The 25,459-nt window shown below is 38.0% G+C and overlaps 2 protein-coding genes across 2 annotated transcripts; one reads left to right on the forward strand and one right to left on the reverse strand.

Annotated features, from left to right (window-relative positions):
- Positions 1-901: 901 nt before the first annotated feature.
- On the reverse strand, positions 902-18,876 carry LOC146487761 (uncharacterized). The gene is made up of 24 exons (XM_085126762.1): positions 18,492-18,876; positions 16,559-16,725; positions 15,798-15,952; positions 13,956-14,086; positions 13,253-13,388; positions 12,266-12,387; positions 11,073-11,321; positions 10,025-10,117; positions 9,750-9,853; positions 9,551-9,652; positions 9,305-9,376; positions 8,930-9,060; positions 7,595-7,681; positions 7,071-7,136; positions 6,724-6,816; positions 6,567-6,633; positions 5,842-6,006; positions 5,219-5,265; positions 4,635-4,676; positions 4,247-4,433; positions 3,451-3,711; positions 2,490-2,614; positions 1,817-1,909; positions 902-1,358 (listed from the first exon to the last, which is right to left on the reverse strand). Exons 1-24 carry the CDS (start codon positions 18,601-18,603, stop codon positions 1,232-1,234), a joined length of 2,934 nt encoding a protein of 977 aa, XP_084982888.1. The 5' UTR covers positions 18,604-18,876; the 3' UTR covers positions 902-1,231.
- An 894-nt stretch (positions 18,877-19,770) lies between these two features.
- Positions 19,771-24,607, forward strand: LOC146487762 (monocarboxylate transporter 3-like). Its single transcript, XM_085126030.1, has 4 exons — positions 19,771-19,942; positions 21,307-21,929; positions 23,388-23,757; positions 24,429-24,607. Exons 1-4 carry the CDS (start codon positions 19,771-19,773, stop codon positions 24,605-24,607), a joined length of 1,344 nt encoding a protein of 447 aa, XP_084982156.1.
- Positions 24,608-25,459: the final 852 nt, after the last annotated feature.

Below are 25,459 nucleotides of genomic sequence, written 5' to 3' on the forward strand. Positions count from 1 at the left end.
ATCGAGCGAACCAATCTGGCTGTCTGAGGGTTGGGACCTCAACCGAACACGATAGTCCTGTGTCCTGGGACCGTCTTGCGGTTACGTCATGTTGGACCCGGCGCCAAGGACGCCGGACTGGGGACGAGTCTGGGAGTCTACTGTTGGGCTCGTCCCAATCCTCTTTTCCTCATTCCCCACCGCTCCGTGTTTAATCATCTTATTTTAACCGCAAAACCAAGAAAAACGTTGGCTCAGTGCAATTTTCCTTTCATCGTTATTTTATTAAAAAGTTAGATTTACAGAAAGACAGAAAAACGTCTCAGGTTCCAGCCGTGGCGAGGAATTGAGCCGTGGATTGCTCGCTTTTGGAGTTTTACAACACTGAAAATAAAAAAAAAAAAAAAAAAACGGTATTGCTCGCTTATCCGGATGTAACTTTAGCAGTTTTGTTTACTGGAACATCAGTAAGGGTTTTCCAGTAAGAATTATGAATTACTTTTTTGGACGATTGCAGTATTACATATCTAAAAGATAATTCATCTTGAAAAAGAGCATTATAATAAATACAGAGGACCCCTGCCTTTACTACGACAAACCTACTGATACGGTCACCTCGCTACAATGACAATCTCTTTTGGGCCTAAGTAAATCTCATTTTCTTATTTGAATGACCGCTAATCCGAGAGGGAGGAAAAAGGGGGTGGGGGGGGGGGGGGGTAAAGAGCCTGTTTCTTTCCCCGTCCTCTCTTCCCGAATGTTTTATTTTCCGCCACAAGATGTTTCACCATCCTAACTTTACCCCATTAAATACGAACTGACATTTAGCCTTGTTTATTGCCCGACAGTAGGTTCCACTGTGGTATAAATAATCGGTATTTCAGAGAACTCGAGAAAGTATCGCTTTGTCTACCGTGGAACCGTCGGGAACCATGTTTTTCTTGTTAGCCACAGCAACATCCGTAGGAATCGGAAAATTAAATTAACTCCCGCAAAAACGTGCAACATTTGAAATTGAAGTATATATATATTTTTTAAGCGATTCAGGATCTATATTGATAGCAATTATCTTTACTGACCTAGTATCCTGTATAAATACGCTTTACTATTATTATCATTATTATTATTATTATTATTATTATTATTATTAATTTATTATTCTTAAGTTCTTCTCATCATTACATCCTATCTACATAAGAACTGCCTTCAAAGTATTTCAACAGCAGCATTAAATGCGTGTAAACGGCAGTGGTTATTTTTCATCCTCGGGCAACAGATGTTGAAGGAAGTTTTGGAGGAGTTGCGATGCACTGAACAACCCTCCCTGCTTGTTGCGTAACACGTAAACCTTCTGGTACACATCCACGAGAGCCAGCAACCTGTGGAAAGACGATAACACAGCTTGATATTTACACCGCTACCTTCACATTGTTCAGTAACAAAATTTGTACAGATTGGGGCCCTTGTGAAACTGCTGTTGTGAATCGAATGTTGTAAAGCTAAATCCGATGTAATTACTCTGACCAATCATAAGAGACGCATACAGCACAATGAGCCAATCAAAACTCGAGCCCGGCGGCAAGAGCGGGAAAACGCGTGCGAGCAAGTCACGATTGGTTTTGGTCTTGCTTCTCATTGGTTGACAAAGTGGCGCGAGTCTTGTCAACCAATCACAGAGTGCAGTAATGCAAAACCAAAGCAAACGCGAAATAACTTTCGACGCTCAATTGAAAACCGCTCTATTAAAAACTAAATGAGAGAGGATACTTTATCATTAAAGAAAGTGTTATTTATTTCCACGAAGTCGACATGAAAATAATTAAGGACTAAAACTCACTTGTTCGCTAAGTCGGTCTTGTTAATAATGGGTAAATCTTCCAGCGAGACACTCGCGTTTTCTTTTCGGTTAAAAAGTAACAGACGGCAAATCCTACGAGCAGAAAAAACATCAGGTTAGTAAAAGGGAAAAGACGTCTGGGCGAAAACTTATAACATGCGTATAACTAATTAGCTCTAGGTCGTCTTTGGGTGGAATTTCTGTAATCGTTGTTCAGTCCTTGGGGGAGGAGGTGTGACCGAGCGGCGCGGACTTGAAATCCGGAGTTCCCAGGTTTAAGTCCTCTCTCTCTGATCACTAGATGGATCTGTTTTTTGGTAGTCCCCTGTTCAAATGCCATGCCACGTCTTCAGTGTAAATAGCCAACTGGTAAACCTCTCTACCAGTTTGGATTTTTAAAAAGAATTGTGTTGAGTTTTTAATGTTTCTTTGGGTCATTTACAGTTTTCTCAATAAGCACCACATTATAAAGTTTTTTTCCTTTATTTTTCTTGTTCCACGAGATGAAGTAAATGTCGACTCCTTTCTCTTTTCAATGGTTACATTAATTTGCAGAAATAAAAGTAGGAAATGTACCACGTTTACTTTATCCAAATATAGCGTTACCATTGATTCCATCCCCAACCTTTCTCTGACCTAAACATCCAAACTAACAGAAACAAGTACTCTGTACCTTGTCGCGAATAACAAGACATCCACCAATAAAACAAGCTCCTTCACAATGTCTGTTTTCTGTTTACACTTGAGCTCTGCTGCTATAAACGCCTTGTGACACTGTCGGATTTGACGCATGGCCCTCTGATCAAGGGAAAAAATAAACATGTTAAAAAAAGACAAGTACAGCAAGAGTTTAGGTGTTTTAATGGGGATAAAAGCGATTGAACCAGTTTCCTTCCCTAATTTTCCCGAGCGTTCTGCGAGGGTCGCACTTTTTAGTTTTCTTTTTTTTTTTAATTCATATGCTGTAAGAATTTATATTTAGGTCTTCGTAAACGAAGAGTCACCTGGTGGATGTGTTGCGAATAAACCTCTACTTCTAATTATTATCATAATTATTATTATTATTATTATGGAAGATTTCATTTCTGTTTTCATGAATTATTTACATAACTTTCGGACACCTATCTGGTTTAGTTATGTTACACTCAATTATTAACTTTTCGACGCTTTTTAAACTATTGAAAGTGAGAAATGAAGTAGGAAATAGAATAGAAGAGGCGAGAAGAAGAATATCGCGTTGTATTTTTATAAGCTTTGTATTTTGAGGTTTTTAAAAAAAAAATTAAAAAAAAGATTATTTGTGCTATTATTGTTATTATTATTTTGCGTGTGTGGCGATGTCTTTAATGTTGATCATGCCATGGTCTATATGGTACATGGTCATGTAAATAACATTTTACTTGGAATATTTTAATAAAGAATTATTATTATTATTATTATTATTATTATTATTATTATTATTATTAAATTAAAAAAAAATTATTATTATTATTATTATTATTATAAAAAATTTAAAAAATTATTATTATTATTATTATTATTATTATTATTATTATTATTATTATTATTATTATTATTATTATTATTATTTGGCAAACAACAACAAACACAAAACAAAAACTGCTTTCAAATACCTGTAAACTGTCAGAAGAAACTATGTCGACATTGGCCGAGCCTTTAGACTCTAGAATCCGCCACAGCAGCGTGCTTCCCGGAGCATGCGCAACCGGGTGAACTCTGCTGTTGTCCGTGACGACAGGTATCTCTTCAGCCTCGTCTTTGAGCAAAATTGAGTGAGTAGTACCCAGGTCCATGAGCGCACGGCCAAACGTCCCGGATGAATCCATGAACACGTGACGACTTAAAACATCGGGGAGAGACGAGCGCACATGTAACTGAAACAAAACACGCGGGTTTAGTTGAACAAGTAGTTAAAGGAAACCTCCACTCTCGAAACATATTAACGTTAAATTGTTGAAAATACAATCCGACTTTGAAATTTCATTGGAAAACATGGAAATAATATTTCAGTGTCGGACAAACCATGATTTGATTATCGCCAATTTTTGCTTTTAAATTTCCCGGGCGCCGCCATTCTTGGATTTCATGACGTAATACGGTTGCTTAATTGTTTCAAACAAAAGAACTTCTAATGAATAACAATGGTGGCAACCGTTACACGTCATAAAATTCAAAATGGCTGCGCCCAGGAAATTTAAAAGCGAAAATAGTCGGTAATCATATCTAATTTTAAAACACTTGAATGTCATTTCTACGTTTCAGACTAAAATTTAGAATTTGGACACTATTTCCAACACTTAACCGTCAATTTGTTGTCAGAGTGGAGGTTCCCTTTAAAAAAGGTTAATAGAGCTTTATCGAGACCTTTTCTCGTTAAATCTCTTAGTTTCCAAGCTCAACTCAACTCACCAACTCTGTATCAGCCTTCCACGCTAATCCGGCACCCGCAAGTAATGCTGGGATACTAACACTCAGAGGATTCACGTGACCAGGTAAGGACCAATCACAGATGAGGATGCCCAGAGCGTTGAAGTCAACAGCCGCTTGTACAGCATTGTTCATTACTGAAATGCTCTCCTCCGAGTTACCACAAGCGCTGCAAGGAAAAGCAGAATTCTGGTACGTTTTCGCGCTCGAGATATTCTTCCTTGTTTGCCGTGATATGGGTCGTTAAGCAAGTACATGTTGTGCTAAGTTGCTTTAAACAAAAACTTTGTTTTTTTATACCCAGACCTTAAAGTTAGAACCAGTTGACGTAGCACAAAATAACAATTTTTATTTGAATAATAAAGCTCACCTGTTCCATGAACCTGTCCCGGGGCAGACAAAAAAGCTGACGCTGCAAAAATAAATAAACAGATCAATAAAAATAAAGCACGAGATAAACAAATACGGATATTAACAAAATTTAGTGATCCCACACGCAGAAATGCAATTATGCATTCCAGTTTGTCATGATTTTGCTTTTATACGCTGCTTAAATGGTCCAAAAAAGAAAAAAAAACCAACAGCAAAAACAAAAGTCTACCTCGTAGACGCTCTTTCGCTCGTCACGCAATCTCTCGTCGTCTCATTGGGGAGGAAAGATTGCGTGACGAGCCAAAATCGAGCGTCTGCGAGAGAGGCTACAACAACGACAAACAAACCAAACAAAAAAAAAAAAACCTCGTGCCACTTTATGAACCAACAAGAAGTAAAAACCAAAAGATATCGTAACTTGGTCACACGGCGCATGCGCAAACGCCCGGTTGCTCAGTGTTCTGATTGGTCATGACGCTGTTTTATGTCTGTTGTCATTGGTTGCGGTGGTTGTTCTAAGGCTGTTCGGCAGTGATATGTAAATGGGAAAAGTGACAAAACATCCTATTCAAAGATACTCACCCCGCATCTACCAGCGGTTTACAAAACTTGAGAAACTCATGATCAACCTGAAACAAAAACAAAAGCGATGGTTGATCAGCTGCTCTAAATGAACGAGTCTCGCAAAAAAACACGGAAATACTGCAACCTTAATTAACCCTTGAGATACCAAGGAGGGTGGTATTTATTTAACACAAAAATGAACATGTTGACAAAGATGCTTATTATGCTCAATCTTTACGACAGAATCTTAATGACCCATATGTATTTAGATATGGTGCATAAAATGTACTTTGATGTAACATATGGATATTATGGGATATGTCGAAACTGTGACGCCACGAACAGTAAAAATCTTCGAGATGCAGTAAAAACCTCTTTGTACAATCTACAGCAGAATGAAACGACAATACCAAGGTACTAAGATCTCTCTTTTATTGTCTCTGAAAGGAGGTGTAATTTTGTGGAAGAAAGCGCGAGTCACGCACGACAGGAGGGGCGCGCATTCCCATCGTGCGTGACTCGCGCTTGCCTCCGCTCGCCCGAAAAACGTAAAAAAAGTCATGCCTGTTCTGCAGGCTAGGTGTAATTAGGTTCCCATATATGGCTGCTTAGCAGACAAAGGGTTAAACTGCCATACATACCGTGTGTCCGTATTCCATAGCTATGACACCAGGGGGGAGATTCCACAACTGCTCAGGGTCCCCATGAAAGGTATTAGCCCAGAACTGAAGTGTGCGGCCATGTCTACAGCACGACTGATGTACAGATCGAAGATAATTCATGTACACCTCGTCTGCGCCTTTCGCCTAAAGCACAAACAACAACAACTTAAAAGTGCATTCCCCTAAATTGAACAAATTTCGGAAGATAAAATATGAAAAGGAAATCCCGACAGACGACAGCGCTCAAAAGCTATCATCCAAACGGTCCAATGCCAAACTGGTAAATAGAAAACATGTCTCCGTCAAAAAAGTAAAAGCGTTAATGAAATTCGTCTCAGACGGAATTCAATCCGACAGAATACTGTCTTAAAATGACGATCAGAGGACGGAATCATAATTGATGTAAATTGAGGCAAAGACTGTTATACGAAGAAACAGTCTAAAAATCCGTCCTTGTTTACGCGTCGAATGTGAATGTAAGACGTTTTTTCGTCTGATATTTCAGTCGTTTTCGACGGGAAAATGGGCGCACAAATTTGAGACATGACCGCGTTTTCCGTCTCTTATATGAATCCGGCAAGTGTTTTGTTTCCGCAACAAGTTTACCGTGCAGTTAAATGAGGACGTTTACTTCCGTTATATTGTTTTGCCAACAGTGAACCAAACTTTGTTTAATCCACAAATCTCATGTTACTCAGTGTTACCTCTACTACGGCTTTTGACTTTCCTTTACCAAATTCTGGTGCCGAGTCCAAGCCAACATGAACAAACCTGAAGAAACAACAGAAGGCAGCAAATTTAAAGCCGTGCTGCTTCGTTTGTTTGTACCTCGGGCACTTATCAAAATCTCAAAGCGGTTACCTTGCTGATGAAAAACATGGAAAAGCTTGTGAATGAAGATTCTGGACCAGATCAATGCTTTCATCGCTTGTTGGACACAGACAGGAAGGCTGACTGTTGAAGTCACAAAAGTACATTCATTTATAATCTTGTAACGTTTCCAATGTTTTAGCTTTAAAAATTATTAAAAGTTGTGCGCGTAAGATAGTTTTTCGGGGGTTTTGATAAACGCACACCTGGGCGGGTTAATATAGAGCGATACTGGTAGCCAGTAAGGGCCAAACACTTGTATTTCACTTACAAGAGCTTCCGTCTATTTCGTCTTTCTCAGATCAAAAGAAACAGGCCTTGTGTTCCAGGAAATTTACCTTTCTTGATAAGGGTCATATTCGACTTCTTCCTCGGCTAAGTGCTTATACGACTTGAACTTTAGCCTGAAAACAATAAAAACGTTTATTAAACATTCCTGAGAATCTTACATGAACAGATAAACTTAATTCAAGAATTCGGCGCTCTGATTGCATAACAGAACGCTTTCCTCTGTACTAGTGTTAACGAGGAAAACTTGTAGCACGATATTCTCCGTATTTAAAATGGCACGAAATAACTGTGAGGGGCAAAGCTAAGTTAGAAAACTGTAACAGGTTATTACGCCTCCCTCTCTAAATATAATTATTGTATTGTGTTGTGTTGTATTGCATTATATTGCATCGCATTACATTGTATTCTATTGTCCCGTATTACATTGCATTGCATTGTGTTGTATTGTATGGCGGCGTGTATTACCCTCTCAGACTATTTTTGTTGCATATGCTTGCGGAATGAGTGTTGCGAGTGCAAAGTGTGTACAGGGATTAGTTGAGGCAGACACACCAAACTGTTGATATCTTACCACTGACTAAATCCAGCCAAGCTTTCGATATGCGGTACAAGCTCGATGTAGCGTCTTTTACAGTAACTGTCTATTTTCATGATGTCCCTGAAATGAGAAAGTAAGATGAAGCAGTCATCAACTTGAGTTCACTCTTCAACTGAGTGTCTAGGTTTGTTCGTCGTTTTGACTGATATTGTTCTGCCCGCGCCATTTCCTCCACCATTTCCATGCAAAACCAAAACTTATCTTGTCTTCTTACATGCGTTTCCCCGCGCTTGAGTTCTTTGCAGGAGTTCTGATTGGTTCGTTCATTGTTCGTTTTATAGTTATTGCTAGTATCATGTTTACCGTAGTTTTAACGACTTTCAACAACACTTTCAACTGAAAACCGTAACCGATTTCGTAACCTCTTCACAACTAGTAAACTAGTTTCATCAGTACGAAACTCGAATTGCCTTTTACTATAGAACACATTTTTGTAGAACGAATATAAAGCAGTTCAGCGTCCTTTATCAAGGGCCTAAAATCTGGAATTCATTGCTCGTTTCACTGATTAGTTCAACATCAATTTCTGGTGTGTATGTCTTTTTTAACTTGAGCAATATCTCATTGAAAGCTGATTAGTGACGTAAGTTCGATGTGTGCTGTTTTTATTTCTCTTTGTTCACTCTGCAGTAAGCCACGTTTTAATTAAGGGAACTGGTCATAGCAAGTTTGTTTGAAGAGGACCCACCTTGTCTGGGGTAGGGGGGTTATCGAAGACACCACCTATCTCATGAACATTACCGACAAAATTTTATTGGCTTTAAAATTTGAGTTGACAGAAATATTCGGTTAGAAAGAGTTAACATGGCTAGACAAGCAAGAAAAGTGAGGTTTGAATCTTATCGTCATTTATTACTGCTGGATAGAGGGGTGGCTCAGTATGCAATAAAGACACCATTTTTTGAGATTGAGGTAGGGGAGAGTAGGCAGAGACCACCATCTATTTTGTGGTTCGGTGGGTCCTGTTCGAGTTTTGACCACTTCCTTAACTAGTCCCAGGAAGTCTATTCGTATAAGCTTATAGCTTCATCAGGCTTCCCTGTCACATTTACTGACATGTAATTAACTTCCGTTCAACCTATTTTATATGCCCTGTTTGCGTGGGTTACTAAATAAACTAAAAATTCGGTACATCCAAGGGGCCAATTCACGCGTTACAGGGACAAGTCCAGATAGTTGTAAACTTAGTTAACCATTTTCGTCAACAAAATCTAGTCGCAAGGGCCAAACTTGGTCCCTGCGACTTGTCCCAAGAATTTAAACTGGTTTGCGGTGAATTGAACGGACAAATCTCCGAGACTAACATACCTCGCACCGTAAGGCGTTGTATTTCTCCAAACTGTTTCGTGTCCAGGGAAGGCGAATGTGTTCTGCATGTACAGCTGCAGTTGGTTGATTTTCATGGCAGATAAAATGTCAATCAGAGAGAAAACTGTTTCCTGAAATACAAAAAAAAAAATAAAAAAAAAATAAGGTTGTTAAAACGCAGCAACCATAAATGTACTTTTAGAAATTTGAACTTTAATTTGAACTTTTTCTAAGTATTAGAATCCATCAGTTTCAGTCGTGGAATGCTATCTGCTTATTTCGCCAAGAACTAGTTTCGCTTCTGACGATTCGCACTATCATGACACAGTCAGGCATCGCAAAAATGCCGGCGCACACTTCTGGAAGTTCACCTACCAAGGTTGGAACACGGCCTGTCGATACATCCCACAATACTCCCCTGTACTTCAAGTCTGGCCAGTCATTTATCTAAAACAAACAAAATGTTTTCTTCAGTACAGCATCCGCAAAACAATCAATCAAACTTGGAAAACAAAAACAAAACACCAATACACAACAACTGCTATCCACTCAAGAAATGAAAAAAAAAAAAAAAAAAGAAAAGAAAAATAGGGATATAATTAAAAATGTGACCATGTTTACCAGGACTTGCGGAATTCCCGTGCCGTGAAAAAGTCGTAAAATCTGAAGTAGCGTGTTGACAGCATACCAATAGCCCGGCAGGTCACTGGCTGTTAAAACTACCTGTTAGGTGTAAATTAACAAAGACGAAATTATAAAAATGCGTTTAAAATGGCATCGAGAGAATCTACGCTCTGAAAATAGAAGTTCGTACATGTACCTTAACAGTTGAAATATTGATCCTGTAACTCTCTGGTTTGCTGAAAGAGTTGGGGCAAATATGACATTCAATTCTGCCAGCAACACTGCCGGTCTGTTCTGATGCTGACAATGAGAAAATTAAAATTACATGATTGTTAATACACACGCTGCTTCGTTGGAATCTATTATCACTCCTAGCTGTAGCGTGGGTAAATAAAGTATTGTATTGTATTGTATCCAATTGTGGTCAAACCACTTCGCTTCTCTTCTGCGTTCTACTGAATTCGATATTACCTTCTCCCACTGCATTCAGCTCCATGGAGTAGCCAACTTGTTCAAAACTTTCTTCTACAGTGTTCCAAATCTCGCAAACCTCCTGGAAACAGTCTAAACAAGAGAACAAAATTTGTATTCAGAGTTGCCCTTGACTGCCTGTATCAATCTACATTGTATCACAACTTAGCTCTTGCTCGAACCAATGACGCCGTCTATAAATCTTCGCGGTAACTTTAGGAAGGTCACGATATACTTGTTCGAATCTGAATTTTAGCGGTCATATGGCAGGGATCTTTGTGGGTCCTAATTTTTGCAACTTTTGTGATTGTTTCACAAATTGCCAAAATAACTTCGCAAATGAAAATTTCTTCCGCAAAAATTTACTCCAACGCTGAATTTTCCAGTATCAAAAGCGCATTCATTCTGACTAGTTTATTAAACGGCCCTTTGCTTTGGAAACAAAACTACCGAAGATTAAATAATCCAAGAACTACAAGAGTGCAAAAATGGTTTGAAAACCTATATCACACACTCAAAAAAGTGTTTCATCTGATTTCCAAACACCTTGAAGTTGATTAAAAAAACTCGGCTGTTCCTCGTTTTTTTCAACTCACTTCCCGGTGTTCGGAAATCGGAGGAAACACTCTTCCTCGTGTTTGATAATACACCCTTCTCCAAAATGGCGGCAGAAAATTCAAATAAGTTAAAATTAAAAACGTATACCAGCACTAGACTTTAGTAACCCTGCAAAAGTTTCAGCATATCAGGTGTAATATCAGCTGAGAAAATGTAAGTTGAAAAATGAAAACTTTACAGACGTTTGTATGACTGGGGGTATGACGTATACCCCCAGTCATACAAACGTCTGTAAATTTGTCAAATTTCATCAGTCTTACATTTCCCAAGCTGATATAACACCTAATAAGCTGAAACTTTGCAAGGTTACTAATTAAAAGTAAAGGTGCTCTTTCCAGTGCTGGTATCAATTTTTCATTCAGTTCAATTTTAACTCATTCAAATCTATTGCCGCCATTTTGGAGAAGGATCTATTATATTACTTTCCTACCTGTCTGTGATCGCCTGAACAACACAATGTGAAGTGAAGATGTGGGAAAAAACCTGGTGCCCTTAATCTGTGTAATCTGTTGAGGGTGTGGCCATAACTGAAGAAACATTGGGTCCAGAGATTCACTGTTAGCAGGTGGGGTCACACCAGACAGCACGTGTGGACGAGATGAGTTCAAGGGTGTGGACGGGAGAGAACTGCTACTGGGAAGAGTCGAGGATGGAGTGCTGATTTCAGAAGGAAGAGATTCTATTGTAAAGATTAACAAAAGCAAAATCATTACTGACGTACACTGCTTGCAGTCAGTCTGGCTGAATGTTTTGATGATTGACATAAAATTTCCAAAATTTCTTTACTTTTCAACCATCAACTAAAAATGATTTTGGGAAAAATCTAAAATTTAGTCCATAACTTTTTCATGACCCAAACAAATTCTTCTAATTTCCATGACTTTTCCATGGCTGGAATGTACATTTCAAATTGCATGACCTTTCCATGACTGTGCAAACCCCGGTAATTAGGGACCTTAAGCAGAGAAGACAACGAAACCAATGAAAATGGGACGTAAAAGTTACATTCGCGTTTTCTGGATAAGTTTGTGATAACTTCCTGGGGGTGGGACTCTCGTATGACAGGGGTGCGGATGCTCATTGAAAATTTTGAATTAAAGCCCTAAAGGAGGCCAATCTGGGCAAGACCATTTTAAAACACAGACAACTATATAATTTTATTTTTCTTCGCGAGCAATCCTAAACGAGACATTCATGGCTAGATATAATGACGTTTTGTCTAGAACACCCTAAGTGAGACCAAAATCTGAATTCACATCACTAAGCAAGACGACGAGCATCCCCGCCCCTTTCATATGATAGTCTCCCCCCAGGGATAACTTCATCTCATTTAGTTTGTGTAATGTGGTCAAACCATCCAGGAGCTAATGTTGTAGGGGCAGCTTTCAAGTTCAGAATGAGAAAGGAAAATAATCATCAAATTTGGTCATTTCATGTCGTTGTTTTGCAGAGGACAACAAATAAAATGAATGCACAAAGTTTATAAATTATGCACATGCAGGGCCAGTGTTTTGCTGATTAAAAGTATTGTTTTCTGATGTGCTTGTTGTGGTCATCGTTGTCGCTGTTTAAAATCCATAGTAACTTTGTTAATTAAAATGCACATGTCCATATTAGGTTTACCTGAATCCAAATTTGTGGAGTCGCCATTAGCAACAGGTTCAGGTTCTTTCACTGGGGAGGTGAGAAGGTTTTTCATTTCTTCAGAGGTCACTATATCCAATGCCGACTGATCCTTATATGGTCTAACAAACAAACAAGCAAACAAACAAACGACATCAATGTAAAAAACATACATGGCATGTGAATCTCTCAGCTGTAGTGTACAAGAAAGCAAAATCTAAACAATTAAAGAACAGAGAACTATAGACTTTATGTAGCTCATAGTAGTATCACTACTGTCTATCCTAAAAATGTGTTGGTCACACCCGCAACATACCCTGCTTTCTAACTAATCTATATTTGCATTACTATGTTGAATACTACAAGGGTGGATTCGTTGGAGACAGATTTTTTCAGGGCAGGGGGGGGGGGGGGGGGGGAAGGGGGTATGTAAACAAATCCAGCTTCAAATGATGGTGGTGGGAAGGGAAGATTAGTGATACCAAGGCTGAAACAGTTTTCCTTGAATAAATATAGTCTGATGTGAAGTGTACCCTTTTTTTGTCTTTTTGTCTCCTTTTCCTTTGGGCACGGAGGGAAGTCATCTGAGAAAAATGCAATTCCAAGGCAGAAGGGGGTGGGAAGGGGAAGTAAAAATTATGTTGGATGGATAGCATTTCACCAACTCCCCCTCCCCTAGTACATTTGTAACACTCCTTTTCACTCTCACCCCTGCCCCCTAAAGTGCCTTGATTTTGCAACTAAAACCATAGATGAATCAGGCATTTCAATTGTGCAGTTCCAGAAAATGTCCATACTCCCCCCACAGAAGGTTTTCGTTTTGCACCCTTCCTCCCCCTAGCAAGTTCCAGTTTAGCTTCATACTTTGATTCTAACAGTTTGGCTTTTAAGAACCCCCTCCCCCTAGTAATTTCCAATGGTCTTTCATGGGGTGGGTAGGGATTTTTTCTGGAACTGCGCAATAAGAGGTGGTGGCTGTCAACACACCCATCTTTGGCCTTAATATCTGTTGTAGCTCCATGTTGCAGTAGTATTCTAACAATTCCCAGGTCTCCTCTGGTGACGGCATCGTGTAAAGGCGTCACTCCAACCTTATTAGTAATATTCACACTGGCTTGATTTTCTGGAGAAAAGAAAAAGAAACAAAGAAAAAATGCAAACATCAATTATTGTTATTACTATTTATGTCATCGCACTACTCATTATTAGTAAGAAATGAGGATAAATGACCTAATTATCTTTAATTTTGTAATATTATCAGAAAATACAATCAGGTACATTTCTGTAGAAAATCTCTTTCAACTCTGGATTTTATTCCCTACTAGTATAACATATTTACATTATACCTTCAAAAATATCAAGACTACATTCCTATCTCAAGATTACAATAAATATTAACATCTTAATGTATTTTGCATGTGTTTAACTTTTGAGGATCAATTGTTGAAGTAGAAGTATTCAAAGAGGAAACAAATATTATTTTTTTATCAAAAGAGTTGATAACTTAAGGTAACTTGGCCACCGTCAAGGGATTCAAGTGCTGAAGTTTTGAGTATTAACCCTTTGTTAGAGTGAATCTCCCCCATATCAACTTGTTTGATAAAACCAAATATTGCTTTCCACTCTCCCACTGATGCCACACCACAGTTTTTTAAGAAATAACCTCCTTTTCAGAGAGGAGCGAACTTACCGCACAACAGCTTAACCATATCTGTATTCCCATAGCTAACAGCCCAGTGAAGAGCCTTGTTATCACTACTGGCACCATCACCTGCATCCACACTCACACCCGCCTTCAACAGTTTACGCACTCTTGGAGTACTAAAAAAATATCAAACAAAAAACACATTAAATACATGTGTAAATATTTATTATATTTTGTTAATTTACCTCAACCATCACTTTGTAAATGAAGCAACAAACTTTAAATGTGATATTATTGCGTTCGACGTTGGAAGAATGCACTCCTAATACAGATGAGATTGGAGTCAAGATTGTATGGGACAACATTAATTAAATGAATGGATTTTGGGATGCATATCTGGCATCCCCCGCAAATTTTGCAGGGGTGGATGACACCATCACCAACTTGGCAAAGGAGAGAGAGCCTGGTGACATCAAACACACTCCCTAATTACTTACTAGACAGTATTATATTATCACCATATGGTAGTAAATTGTAATGAAAGTTATTCATGATCCATATATTAATGAACATATTTATGAAATAAGCATAGTAGTAAAGTAAGTCTGTTTGGTGCACAAAAATTTGTAGCTTTCTGTGCAGAGTGCCGAATATCAAATGAACTACATATTATGCATTCCAATGCACACTGAAAATTAATCTGTGTTAAGAATTGTTTAAATTAAGAACTGTTTGACATAATCAAAGACAATCCTGAAAGATAAATTGGCTAGCGTTGTTGTTTGTTGTTCTAATGGTGCTTTTTGTTCATCGAGTAAATAATCCAAATCTCCCCAGGCCTCTATACTCAATGGTCTTAATTTTAAATCTTATGCATATTGAACATAAACAATACCGGTATACAGTTTATTAATTTGGTTAATTCTCGACTGTTTGTTAATTGGCTCAAGCTAATCAATAATGAAAACTCAGACAAGCAGAACATGCACATATTGCGATCTGAAGGTGGATATATTTAGTCGACTTAGCTGAAAATAGCAATTGTCATATTACATGTAGTTCTTACATTTAACATTGCATTTAACATTATATTTAACATTACATATATTCAATCAAGCACGGAACAGAGAACATTCTGCTAACAAATTATAATATGTATGGATATTTACAACAATGATATTATTTTATTTATTAGCTTAAGACTGTAGGAAATATGGGGTGCTGGTGCATGTATATGAAACACAAGTCAAGAATAAAGTTCTACAATGTGAATCAATGAGTAAATTACATTAGAATCTCAAGTCTTATAAAAAAAATATGCTAAAATATGATATAATGGTCTTTTATCACCGTTTTAAACTTGACATGTTATTGCTTTGAAATGTCTATTGATCGTTTTCCATGTCTTCATTTTTATAATTATTTCAACAGTAATTGTATCAACTGTCTCACAGTCTTTACACCTTTTATCTAACAGCACTGCAATGAAGAAGCCTTATTCTGCAAACCCTATGGCTTCTCCTAAGGCTTCCTCACCAGTGCGTGGTGAAATAAATAAAATGAAAAAGAAAATTAAATGATACAGCAGCGAGTCTATGATTCAAGCTGTACACTTTCTTCCTGTCTAATAATATTTATTATTGAAGGGCTGCATACAACACTTTAACTGGAATTTCGCTGACTTGATATTTTGATCTTGTCTCACTTTTTTCGAAATCAGCAAAAAAAAACAAAAAACAGCAACATCACACAGGGCAATGTTCTCTGACAATTTTGAAAGCCACATGCAATTAACTTCAGACAGTTTTAAGCAAAACAAACAATTGGCCTAAAATTCAACATAAGACATTATATGCGTTCAGCACTTCAATTATTCAATATTCCTACTTGGAGTTTGCAGCAGCTTGCAGTAATTCTTCATTATAAACTCCTAACATTGTTTTGTCTGTACAGTAGTCAAAAGGTGTGGCTCCTTCACTGTTGACGATGGTGGGATCAGACCCTGCAGCAAGCAACGCTCTTACAGCATCTGCGTAACCAAGCTGAGAAAACAAAAACATTGAAACCTTAACAACATATACAGGATACGTCAAAATCGGCAAATGCACTGTAAATTATTAACTTGTTTTCCTGGTTAGTTCCATTTTGTAGCTTCTATAGTGAAATAACGTTAATTTGCAAAGATTTTACATATGGAGTACACACTGACACTTTAAAAAGTTCAGACTTTTTGACAATTAAAATGAAGTTGAGAACGCTGAATCGCGAAATTTAATGCCCTTTTTTCATATTTGCCTATTGAAATCACAAAAATAAAACCCCACAGAATACTGTCTCGCCAAAATTGCAAAATTAAGTGCCAATAAGGTATTTGTATTTTTGTCTGTTTAAAATTTCCCATCCTGATCAAACAAAAACATATGAATCAAAAGTAAATATTGAGCACTATTTGTATTTTTATCTGGTTCAAATTCTTCACTCCCCCGGCACATTACAAGGTCAAATGGCCCTGGCATGGCTGGGTAATGCAGGTTCAAATTGATTGACACAATACAAGGATGAATGTGATACGACAACACAACATGTTAACATCATCCATTGAAAGGCCAGTCCTGAAGGCGACCACTAAAATTTAATTTTAAACTTACTTTAGTAGCAAGATGAAGACAGGTCCCTGCATCATTGTCGACATAGTTCATCATCATTTTCAGAATATCATACGGGTCATCATATTCATCATAATAGAACTGCTTTGGAACACCAAGCTCAGCTTCCTCCTCCTCATCATCACCAAATAACCCATCTTCTTCTCTGTCTGTTATGTAAATGCCAAAGGCAATTTAGAAAATATTTAAAAATTATGTTACAAAGTCTTTACAGAAATATTCTAGACAGACAAGTTATATAAGCAAAGGTTTGGTAATACATTAGTCTCCTACACAGCCATTCTTAGTGTCGACACACAACACTCCACGACTCTAAGAATGGCTGCCTAGGAGGCTAGTAATACATCAATACGTAAAACTTGAAATGATAAAATTGAACAATGTTTCGGAGTTGTCACGACAACATTTTCAAGTTCTAAATGATTAGAATAAACTGTCAGGTGGCATGATAACTCCAAAATGTCATTCAATTTTAACATAGACAATAATAGTTATTTGTACATAACTATTCACATAAATTAATAAAATTTTGATCATATATAATATTATAGTAATGATGTTTCACCAATGTTTCTCGTGTTGTCCATAATGCCGTAGCATGAATGACCAACATTTGAGGTTTTGACTGTCTGTCTCCGCGTGCAATCAAGGATTTTGGAGTGTAGTGACATGCTGTGGTTCTTTTTTATCCTTGGTTTAATTTTATTTTCCTTTGTTTTTACGTATGGTATTTATATTGTTTTGGTGTAAAAAATGAATGAAAATAAAAATTGAACTGAGGATAACATTGAATCACAACACATGTTCTGCCCGGGTCAATAACAGTTTTAGATCAAATTCAATCAGCTTTTTAATACATGTATCTAAATACAGTTACAAAATCACATTCTGTAGGCTTTACTCTATATGAAAGAATGCTGCTTTATTTTTGTGACATTTCAAGAAGAATTGAAAAGCACTTACATGTTAACTTTGTAAACTATCAAATTCTCCAAAACTCTGATTAGTGTTTATATCAGGCATTATAATAATTTATTGATAAATGGCTTATCCAAACATGGATAAGCCTATGGACCTATTCAGATGCCGTACTGCAAATGATTGAATTCAGACCTATCCAAATCAATTAATCCCAGCTGAATTGATTCGGATGCCAAACTTTATTTCAAGCCAAAATTAATTCACTGAAGCATACTATGATCAGTTGGCTGAATTGATTCAGACGCTGTCCTTCACATGAACATAATTCATTGAATTTGATTCAGTTCATGTGACGTATTGCATCTGAACCCGGGCTAAGAAAATAAAATAAGTGTGCACAATTTTTAACTTCCTAGTAATTCCATGCATCACTGCTCTTTTCGGTTATGATAAATAGCGGGAAAGGAATTGCATGCATAATTTAGTGTGGGCGATCTAGAAATATTCCCAAAGGAGAACATATCACTATAAATTTGTGAGACAGTTGAGATAACCACTGCACTCTGTACCTGCATTTAATTTGCCATTGCCCATGCTCCGCGTAAACTTAACGTTCTATAGCTAACGGACGAAATTGAATATTTGGGAGACAAAACTCAGTGAAAATTGTCAAGCAGCACATGTACTTTCCCGTCCGTTTTTCGCTTCTTCCTTTCTGCAAATTTGAGTAATCTTTTCGCATTTAAATAAATGGAAAGCGCACATTGTAAGCTTAATTAGTCACCTGTGCTTAGTTACATCAGAATCGATCTGCACCTGCACCCGTTGTTGATTAATGATGTTAAACTAAAATTGCAGTGAAATTTCTAAACGTTACAGCTCAACTGTTAATCGGATAAACTTGATTTAAAAAATAAAATGGACAACTTTCATAACACGGCTCAAGGCATCATTAGCGAAATGACAATAATAAGCTTACAATCGATGTCCTTACATTCTGCAGCAGTAGAGAGAATGCTTCGAATGATATCCGTTCGACCAAGAAGAATAGCTGATCTCAAGTTAGAAACGCTTTCTTTCAAAGCTTCCTCGTCGTCGTCCATCATGTTTCTGATTGCTTGAAAGCTGTTTTCCAGCCTACGTTTAACATACACGTGAATCTAAAACAAAAATATATAACCGTTTGAGAACTTTCCTGAATCGCCGGCTTCCTGCCACGTTCGATTACAAGTGAGCCTGCAGTATTGGAACGGTCAACTTGTCGTCATATAAAACACTTGAAAATTCTTCCGTTAAACTTGTTGAATGCTTTGCTCATTGAATTGCCCTGTCAAAAGTAGTCTTCTTCAATATCACAAAACAAGAAGTAGGGCTTGGAGATGAACTGAACATGACTCAGAAAGTCATTTTGAATGTGATATTGGATCACATTGGATTTCCCAGGGTATACTTAAAACCGGAATCCGGAATCCGGAATCCGGAATAAAAAAAAAACAAATGAATATTCGTCGACATGAAAATTTCAACGAAGGTTAAACTGAGTCACTTGGAAAACAGTTTTTATAGCTCTTGAAAAATTATAATATCTGTCAGGGGCCCAGTGAAATTTTCAAAAGTATGCCTATGTGTATAAACGCACAATAAGCCATGTGCTAACTATATTGCGACCGTGCAACAAGCAAGCACGTTTTATGCGTTGACGGCTATTTTGCTATGGTAAGTTTTGCTTTCACCTCTTGGTCAAAGAGCAATGAGTTGAAAGACGCAACGGTTGAGATTCTTAAAAAAGAGGATGTGGTCAGAGAAGATGCGCTAATTCTCCTCAAAGAAAAGGATGTGGAAGAGTTGGGGCTGACTATTGGTCAAAAACGAGTATTGGAAGAAATAGCGTTGAGAAAGCTAAAGCGCGGGAAGAATGTGGAGGAAAATTCGGCAGACGAGAATGGTGGAGATCCCATCACATCTAGATCATTAGCAGAAGATGGTGGCATGAACTACAAACCTCACTTCTTTTCATATGTACATCATGCTGTTCTTATGCTAACTAGTCACATTTACATATGAAAAACGGCAGTGAGGTTTGTATCAAAAGAAGATCACCGCCAGTCTCGCTTCCAATCCAAGGTCAGGTCACTAAGCACACAACTGTAAAATGGCCTATTAAGACTTGTTTAACCAATAAAAGAGTGCGACAGCCAAGCTGTTGTTTTGAAGTTGGTGTTGATTTGCTTAGGTAACGTGAAAGAATAATAAATTTGATCGAGATGACAAAGATGGCTCCGTCTTGTCCATGGAGAGGGGAGAGGCAACAAGATAGTTGCTACAGTTGGGTTGTTTGCGTGAGCGCCACATTAAGCACAGCTGTCACTCTGGGCTTTCTTACAAGCTTTGGTGTTTTTTACCCCGTTTTGCTGGACTACTTTAAAGAAAGCAAAGATAAAACAGGTATTAATCAAGTAATGATCGGTTATTAGCAAGCATAATGGAGAATCATTTTTACGGCAAAGATCACCGATGGCAGTTTCTATAATTATCTACAATTCAATAATGAAAAATAACACATTTAATTCCCGCATTGGATACGAGATGATAGATAGCCAACGTGGCCGAATTTGTTCATCGTGGATCGATCGAGGTACAGTACAGAAGTATAGTACGTATTAAGGGGGCATTGGCATTAAGATTTTGCTGTATTTTGGAAAAAAAAATGCTCACATATTTGACAAAGAACCTTTTCTCTAACATAAAATGGCTCTTAGAGCACCAGGAGAAAAATAGTAAATAATTTCTATGTACTCTTCCTCAGCACGATTCACATAACAATTGAAATTTTTACTTGGTTTTGTCGCTTTTTTTTTAACTCGTACGTACTATGGAAACTCGTTCCATCAAGGCTCGGAGGTTACTATGGAAATGAAAAAAGGAAATACAGCTGAATCTCTCTGATATATATATAGCTCTTAATTAATGTCATCTTGTTCAGCAATGGCTTCGAACGGCCATCAGCTTTAGCTAGCTTGATGTCTACAACGACGATGAATAAAGATAAAACGCAGTTGTCCTCGAGACATCGATAAACTAATAAAGTGGAAGAAGGTTAACAACACAAATGAGTACACCAAAATAGCTGAACGCAACAATTCGCCAAAAATAATAAACCCTGCGATAAAATAAGAGCATTTGTCCATTGAACATTTCGGAATACAGTTAATGACAAAAATCAGCGAACGACCCGAACAACATTTTGAAGACTGACTTCATTTTCAAGTTTAGACAACGGTTGAAGTGGAAGTAATTTATACTTTGAGATATGTAGGAATATATACATATCATATTAATACAAGCGGTAGAATCAATTGTCAAAATATTCATAGTCCTAAAAAAGGCGTTCATAGAAAATTCGTTTATTGATCAGTAATTTTGGCGATACTGCATGTGAACGTGTATCGCCAACGTTGCAAGAAATATAGGAAAGATCATAAGCTTGCTTGTCTTTTACCACCAAAGTCAGTTTATCAGAGGCACTTAAGGAATAAGAGACTTTCAGATCAGGCTCCTGTATGAAGAACAGATCGATTTAAAAGTCCCTTCATTATAAGCCATTGCATATGATTAGCTTTATTATAATAGAAAATTTTTACGTTATTTTAAATTATTCACATTACTCTTTTATACTTTTATTGTGATTATCTATTATTATATTTTGAAACACGTAATTCAGGTGCTAGACTGCAAACTGTATTTTTAATAAACGATTTATCTGTCTCTTTCTAAATGATTTGAAGCTGACTGTTTTTTTGGTTTCACAGCCTGGGTAGGGTCCCTAGGACCTGCTTTGATTTATTTCATTGGACCGCTCTCTGGAATCCTCATCAGCCGCCTGGGATGCAGAGCTACCGCATTGGTTGGTGCTGTGACATGCGCAATAAGCCTTGTGTTCACCTCATTTTCAAACAGCCTCGGAGTTATGTACTTTTCTTACAGTGCGCTTTTCGGCCTGGGAACTAGCCTCGTGTTTGCATCTGGCCTCGTGATAGTGGCCAAGTATTTCGCAAAAAGGCGGGCACTCGCCATTGGAATCGTTGGAAATGGACACGCATTGGGAGAAATGATTCTTGGACCAATCTTGGAGATCCTTTTTAGTACGTTTGGTTGGAGAAACACTTACAGAATGATGGCTGGAGTTGTATTTGTGATTTGCTTGCTGGCCTGCTTGTACGATCCTGATATTAAAAACGATTCCGATGCTGTAACTTCCAAAGAAACTGAACCAAGTTTAACACAAGACACAGAAAGAAATCCTTTACTTGAGAAAACGGTGGATAAAGGGCGATTACTAGACATGACCGTTTGGAAGAATCCTGCTTTCATTAAAATTACTCTGTTAGCCACTGTTATCGATTTTGGACGATATAGCCCAGTATTACATCTGGTAATATAGCTTGCTTAGGTTAAAACTTTCGTCAATTAAGTGTCGAAAGGAATTTGTATTTGTTTGGTTTTGCTTTAGATTGGTCCTGTAATTGCTTGGCAAAAAACGCGTCACTTTGTCGACCAATGAGAGACAAAACCAAAACAATTCATGACTTGGTTTTATGCGTTACACTACTGATGTCTCCTCATAAATCAGGGATACTTGGTGGATAGAACGTTTTTCAATTGAGTGTCGTAAAACCAAAAGCAAAGCACCCTGGCCAATCACAACAGACGTAAACAGTACAATGAGCCAATCAGAATTCGAAGCAAATGCATGTAACCGGCGCCAAGCGCGGGAAAACGCGTGCCGAGCAAGACACGATTGGTTTTGGTCTTGCTTCTCATTGGTTGAAAAAGTGGCGCAAGTTTTTTTAACCAATCACAGAGCGTAATAAAGAAAAACCAAAGCAAACGTGAAGTAACTTTCGATACTCAATCGAAAACCGCTCTATATATCTGTTTGGAAAGCCTAAATTGTCTCAGAAGTTAAGATTTAACCATGAAGAAAATCTAAATTTTTCTTTGGCAAAACGTCAGCCCAAAATTTAGTAACACCGGTCAAGAAAACTAATTCTCTTTATTTTCGGAAGAACAAATACGCTGTTACAAATGCGAAACAAGTTCCGCCAGCGTTTTCATATAGCCAACAACAGCTCGTAAAGGAATACGATTCCATTTGATGAATCTTGCTGCAACTTAAATTTTCAGCATCCGAACAGATCATTTTTTTTTACTTAAGCTTAGACAGATCTGCTTCTTAAACGCCACAAACGATTTAGGAACACAGCAATCAACTTATTAATTCTCAAATGTGATTGTCTATTAAGGACCTCCGTCAAACATTGTCCTTCGCTGATCTCAATTTTCAACTTGTAATTTTCTCTCCAATGTGGCTGAAGATGTGATTTCGGATGCAAAACGACATTCAAAGTTTCTTAAAAGCTCTATAAGCTATGGAGGCGCTATCCTTTGGAACGTTGTCTGGACTCACTTTACGGGCCAGTTTACTGATTTTTATCGTAAAGTGAAGAAGGACTCTTATTTTAAGGAACTTGATTTTAGCGCACAGTCGGCCCAGTCGCTGCCGCGAGGCACTACCAAGATTTCAAATGCTTCTAAATATTTTACATTTTATGCCTTAATTGCTGTAGTCAATTATTTTGTCTTCTGTGAGTAATGGTATCACTATTTTAATATATTTTCATATTGTAATTATTTTCACATGACCCCACAAGCTCTGAGCTTTAAACCCTATCGTGTTTGAATAAAGGATATGTAAGTATGTATGTATGTATGTATGTATGTATGTATGTATGTATGTATGTATGTATGTATGTATGTATGTATGTATGTATGTATGTATGTATGTACATACTTTCTGTTTAATTATCGCAATCCTGTTGATTTTCCCCAGGTTCGCTATTGTGAGGAAATTGGTATTTCTGCAGAAGCAGCGGCAAGACTTTACATAATTATTGGAATATCCCAAATTTCTGGATCCACGTTGACTGGCAGACTGTGTGACTTGGAATGGGTAAATGCCCGTTACGTGTGTCAAGCGGCGTCGTTTTTGGCGGGAACAGCGACAATACTAATGACTCTGTCTCAAAATTACGCTGTGGTTCTGGTGTATATTATTGTTTTTTGCGCTTCTGTTGGCGCCTTTCACAGCACAGTGAACTTTATTATGTTAACCTGTGTACCTGAAGAGAAGAGGGCATCATCTGTTGGCTGGCAGTGGCTGATTAGGTCGTTTATTTTCGCAAGTGGACCGCCTTTAGTCGGTAAGTCTTTCACTTCGGACCGCGCGCGGTTCATGTCCTAAAGGATCACCGTAACATACCATTTTTACCTCCTTATTTTAACTTGGCTGTTATTCTCTTTGTGTTGAAAATTTTTAAGTAAAATTTGTCACAGGAAAATAAGTCATCGCCAGAAATAAGAGCTTACCCATCACTCGCGGGTATGAATTAGTAACACTGAGATCACGCAGGTAAGAAACGTTTTGGGTTATAAATACTTCATTTTGTGCTTCCCTGTCAAGAGAAGCATCTTTAATTGCCGCTTATGCTTCATGTTGTGTTGTTCACAAAACCAGGGTCCCTGGGCAGGATTATGACTTCAGCTAAGTGCAATTCCTGTGTCCTGTGAACTAAACTAACTTAGTTGAAGGGCATCATTCCTACTGATTCCTACAGTGAGCATGCGTACTTGAAGTACCCAGTAGCTCGATGTCGATATGACTCCATTAGTACTGTGTACTTCGAACTCCTCTCTAATTAAAATCTCAGAAAGAATAGGTTAATAACAAGAAGAAAATGGAACCCACCCTCACATAAATGATGCAAACATAATTTGGGAGAAGTCCATCGTTAATGTCGAACTGAAGTAGCTAATGGGCAAATTTTTATTTATATTTAGACCCCTAATGTGATGATGATGGTTTTTTCTACAGGTCTGATGGCAGAAAAGCTTGGTAGCTACGTGCCCGCGTTCTACATGGTCGGCGGTGTCATGATTTTCGGTAGTTTGGTTCCCTTCCTTCTGCACTGGTTGAAAGAAGAAACCGCTGACACGTCATACAGGGAAGAAGACAGTGAGTTAAAGCATCTGACATCAACACAGAACCAATAAGTGCATTGTAAATCAAAAAAAGGTGTTCATTAAGCTTATGTTTGTGAAAAAGAGGGGAAGAGAGATAATAAAAATAGCTAACCAAGAGTTTACAATTGACAAGTTCCTTTCTACAATGCAATACTTTTATTTAACCACGTTCTTTTAACCCCGGTCCGACTTTACAGTATATTCAATGAAACTGGACAAAACGTTGATGGTTATGTATTTTCACGACAAAAGGCGACATGCGACAGTCCATGGGACAGCATTTCCAGCTCAATCACGGATTACTCTGGCCCCAACCTCGTTCCCAGAACTTTTCCCTTACATGGGAACGAGGATCCTTGAGCCTGAGAATGGATATGCTCAGAAAATCTGAGCAGAACGTTTTTCTGCTCTGAACCCTGAACCCTTCCTTGAAAGAAGCTGCTGACACGTCACACAGAGAAGACAGCGAATCACATCTGACAACAGTGGGGTGTGTGTGTGTGTGTGTTGGGGGGGGGGGGGGGGGGGCTCCCCTATTTAAACTACAGTCAAACCTGTGTTAAGCGGACACCTTCGGAACCCTTGCTAGTGTCGGCTTAATGCAGAATGTCCACTGAAAACAGGTTCTCTTAGAATTCGTCTTAAAAGAGTCACATGAATACTCCTCAGTATTAAAAGGCCTTGAAAGGGTCAAATACCATTCCCGTGAACGGAAACGTATTTGGCAGACCAAAAACCAGATCGGATTTATTCACCGGCAGAAAAACTAATTGAACACCCAAACGAAATAACAGATTTTATGGAAGTAGTTGGGCACATTCCAAATGAAAGCTCATGGCAATGTGGTTATCCAAGTTTATAAAGCGCCCAACAAACTCAGGA

Source organism: Pavona decussata, unplaced genomic scaffold (genome assembly GCF_977016875.1).
Source record: "Pavona decussata unplaced genomic scaffold, jaPavDecu1.1 SCAFFOLD_13, whole genome shotgun sequence".
NCBI classification, from domain to species: domain Eukaryota; kingdom Metazoa; phylum Cnidaria; class Anthozoa; order Scleractinia; family Agariciidae; genus Pavona; species Pavona decussata.

What these genes read in the sequence shown, in the direction of transcription:
- LOC146487761 (XM_085126762.1), bottom strand. Translation starts at nt 18,603, where the DNA reads ATGATGGACGACGACGAGGAAGCTTTGAAAGAAAGCGTTTCTAACTTG. An exon ending in CAAGCTGCTGCAAACTCCAA is followed by an intron (nt 14,087 to 15,797) that starts GTAGGAATATTG and finishes ATATTTTTTTAG; the next exon opens with TACTCCAAGAGTGCGTAAAC. An exon ending in TATGGTTAAGCTGTTGTGCG is followed by an intron (nt 13,389 to 13,955) that starts GTAAGTTCGCTC and finishes TCTTTTCTCCAG; the next exon opens with AAAATCAAGCCAGTGTGAAT.
- LOC146487762 (XM_085126030.1), top strand. Translation starts at nt 19,771, where the DNA reads ATGGCTCCGTCTTGTCCATGGAGAGGGGAGAGGCAACAAGATAGTTGC. An exon ending in ATAGCCCAGTATTACATCTG is followed by an intron (nt 21,930 to 23,387) that starts GTAATATAGCTT and finishes GATTTTCCCCAG; the next exon opens with GTTCGCTATTGTGAGGAAAT. An exon ending in AAGTGGACCGCCTTTAGTCG is followed by an intron (nt 23,758 to 24,428) that starts GTAAGTCTTTCA and finishes TTTTTTCTACAG; the next exon opens with GTCTGATGGCAGAAAAGCTT.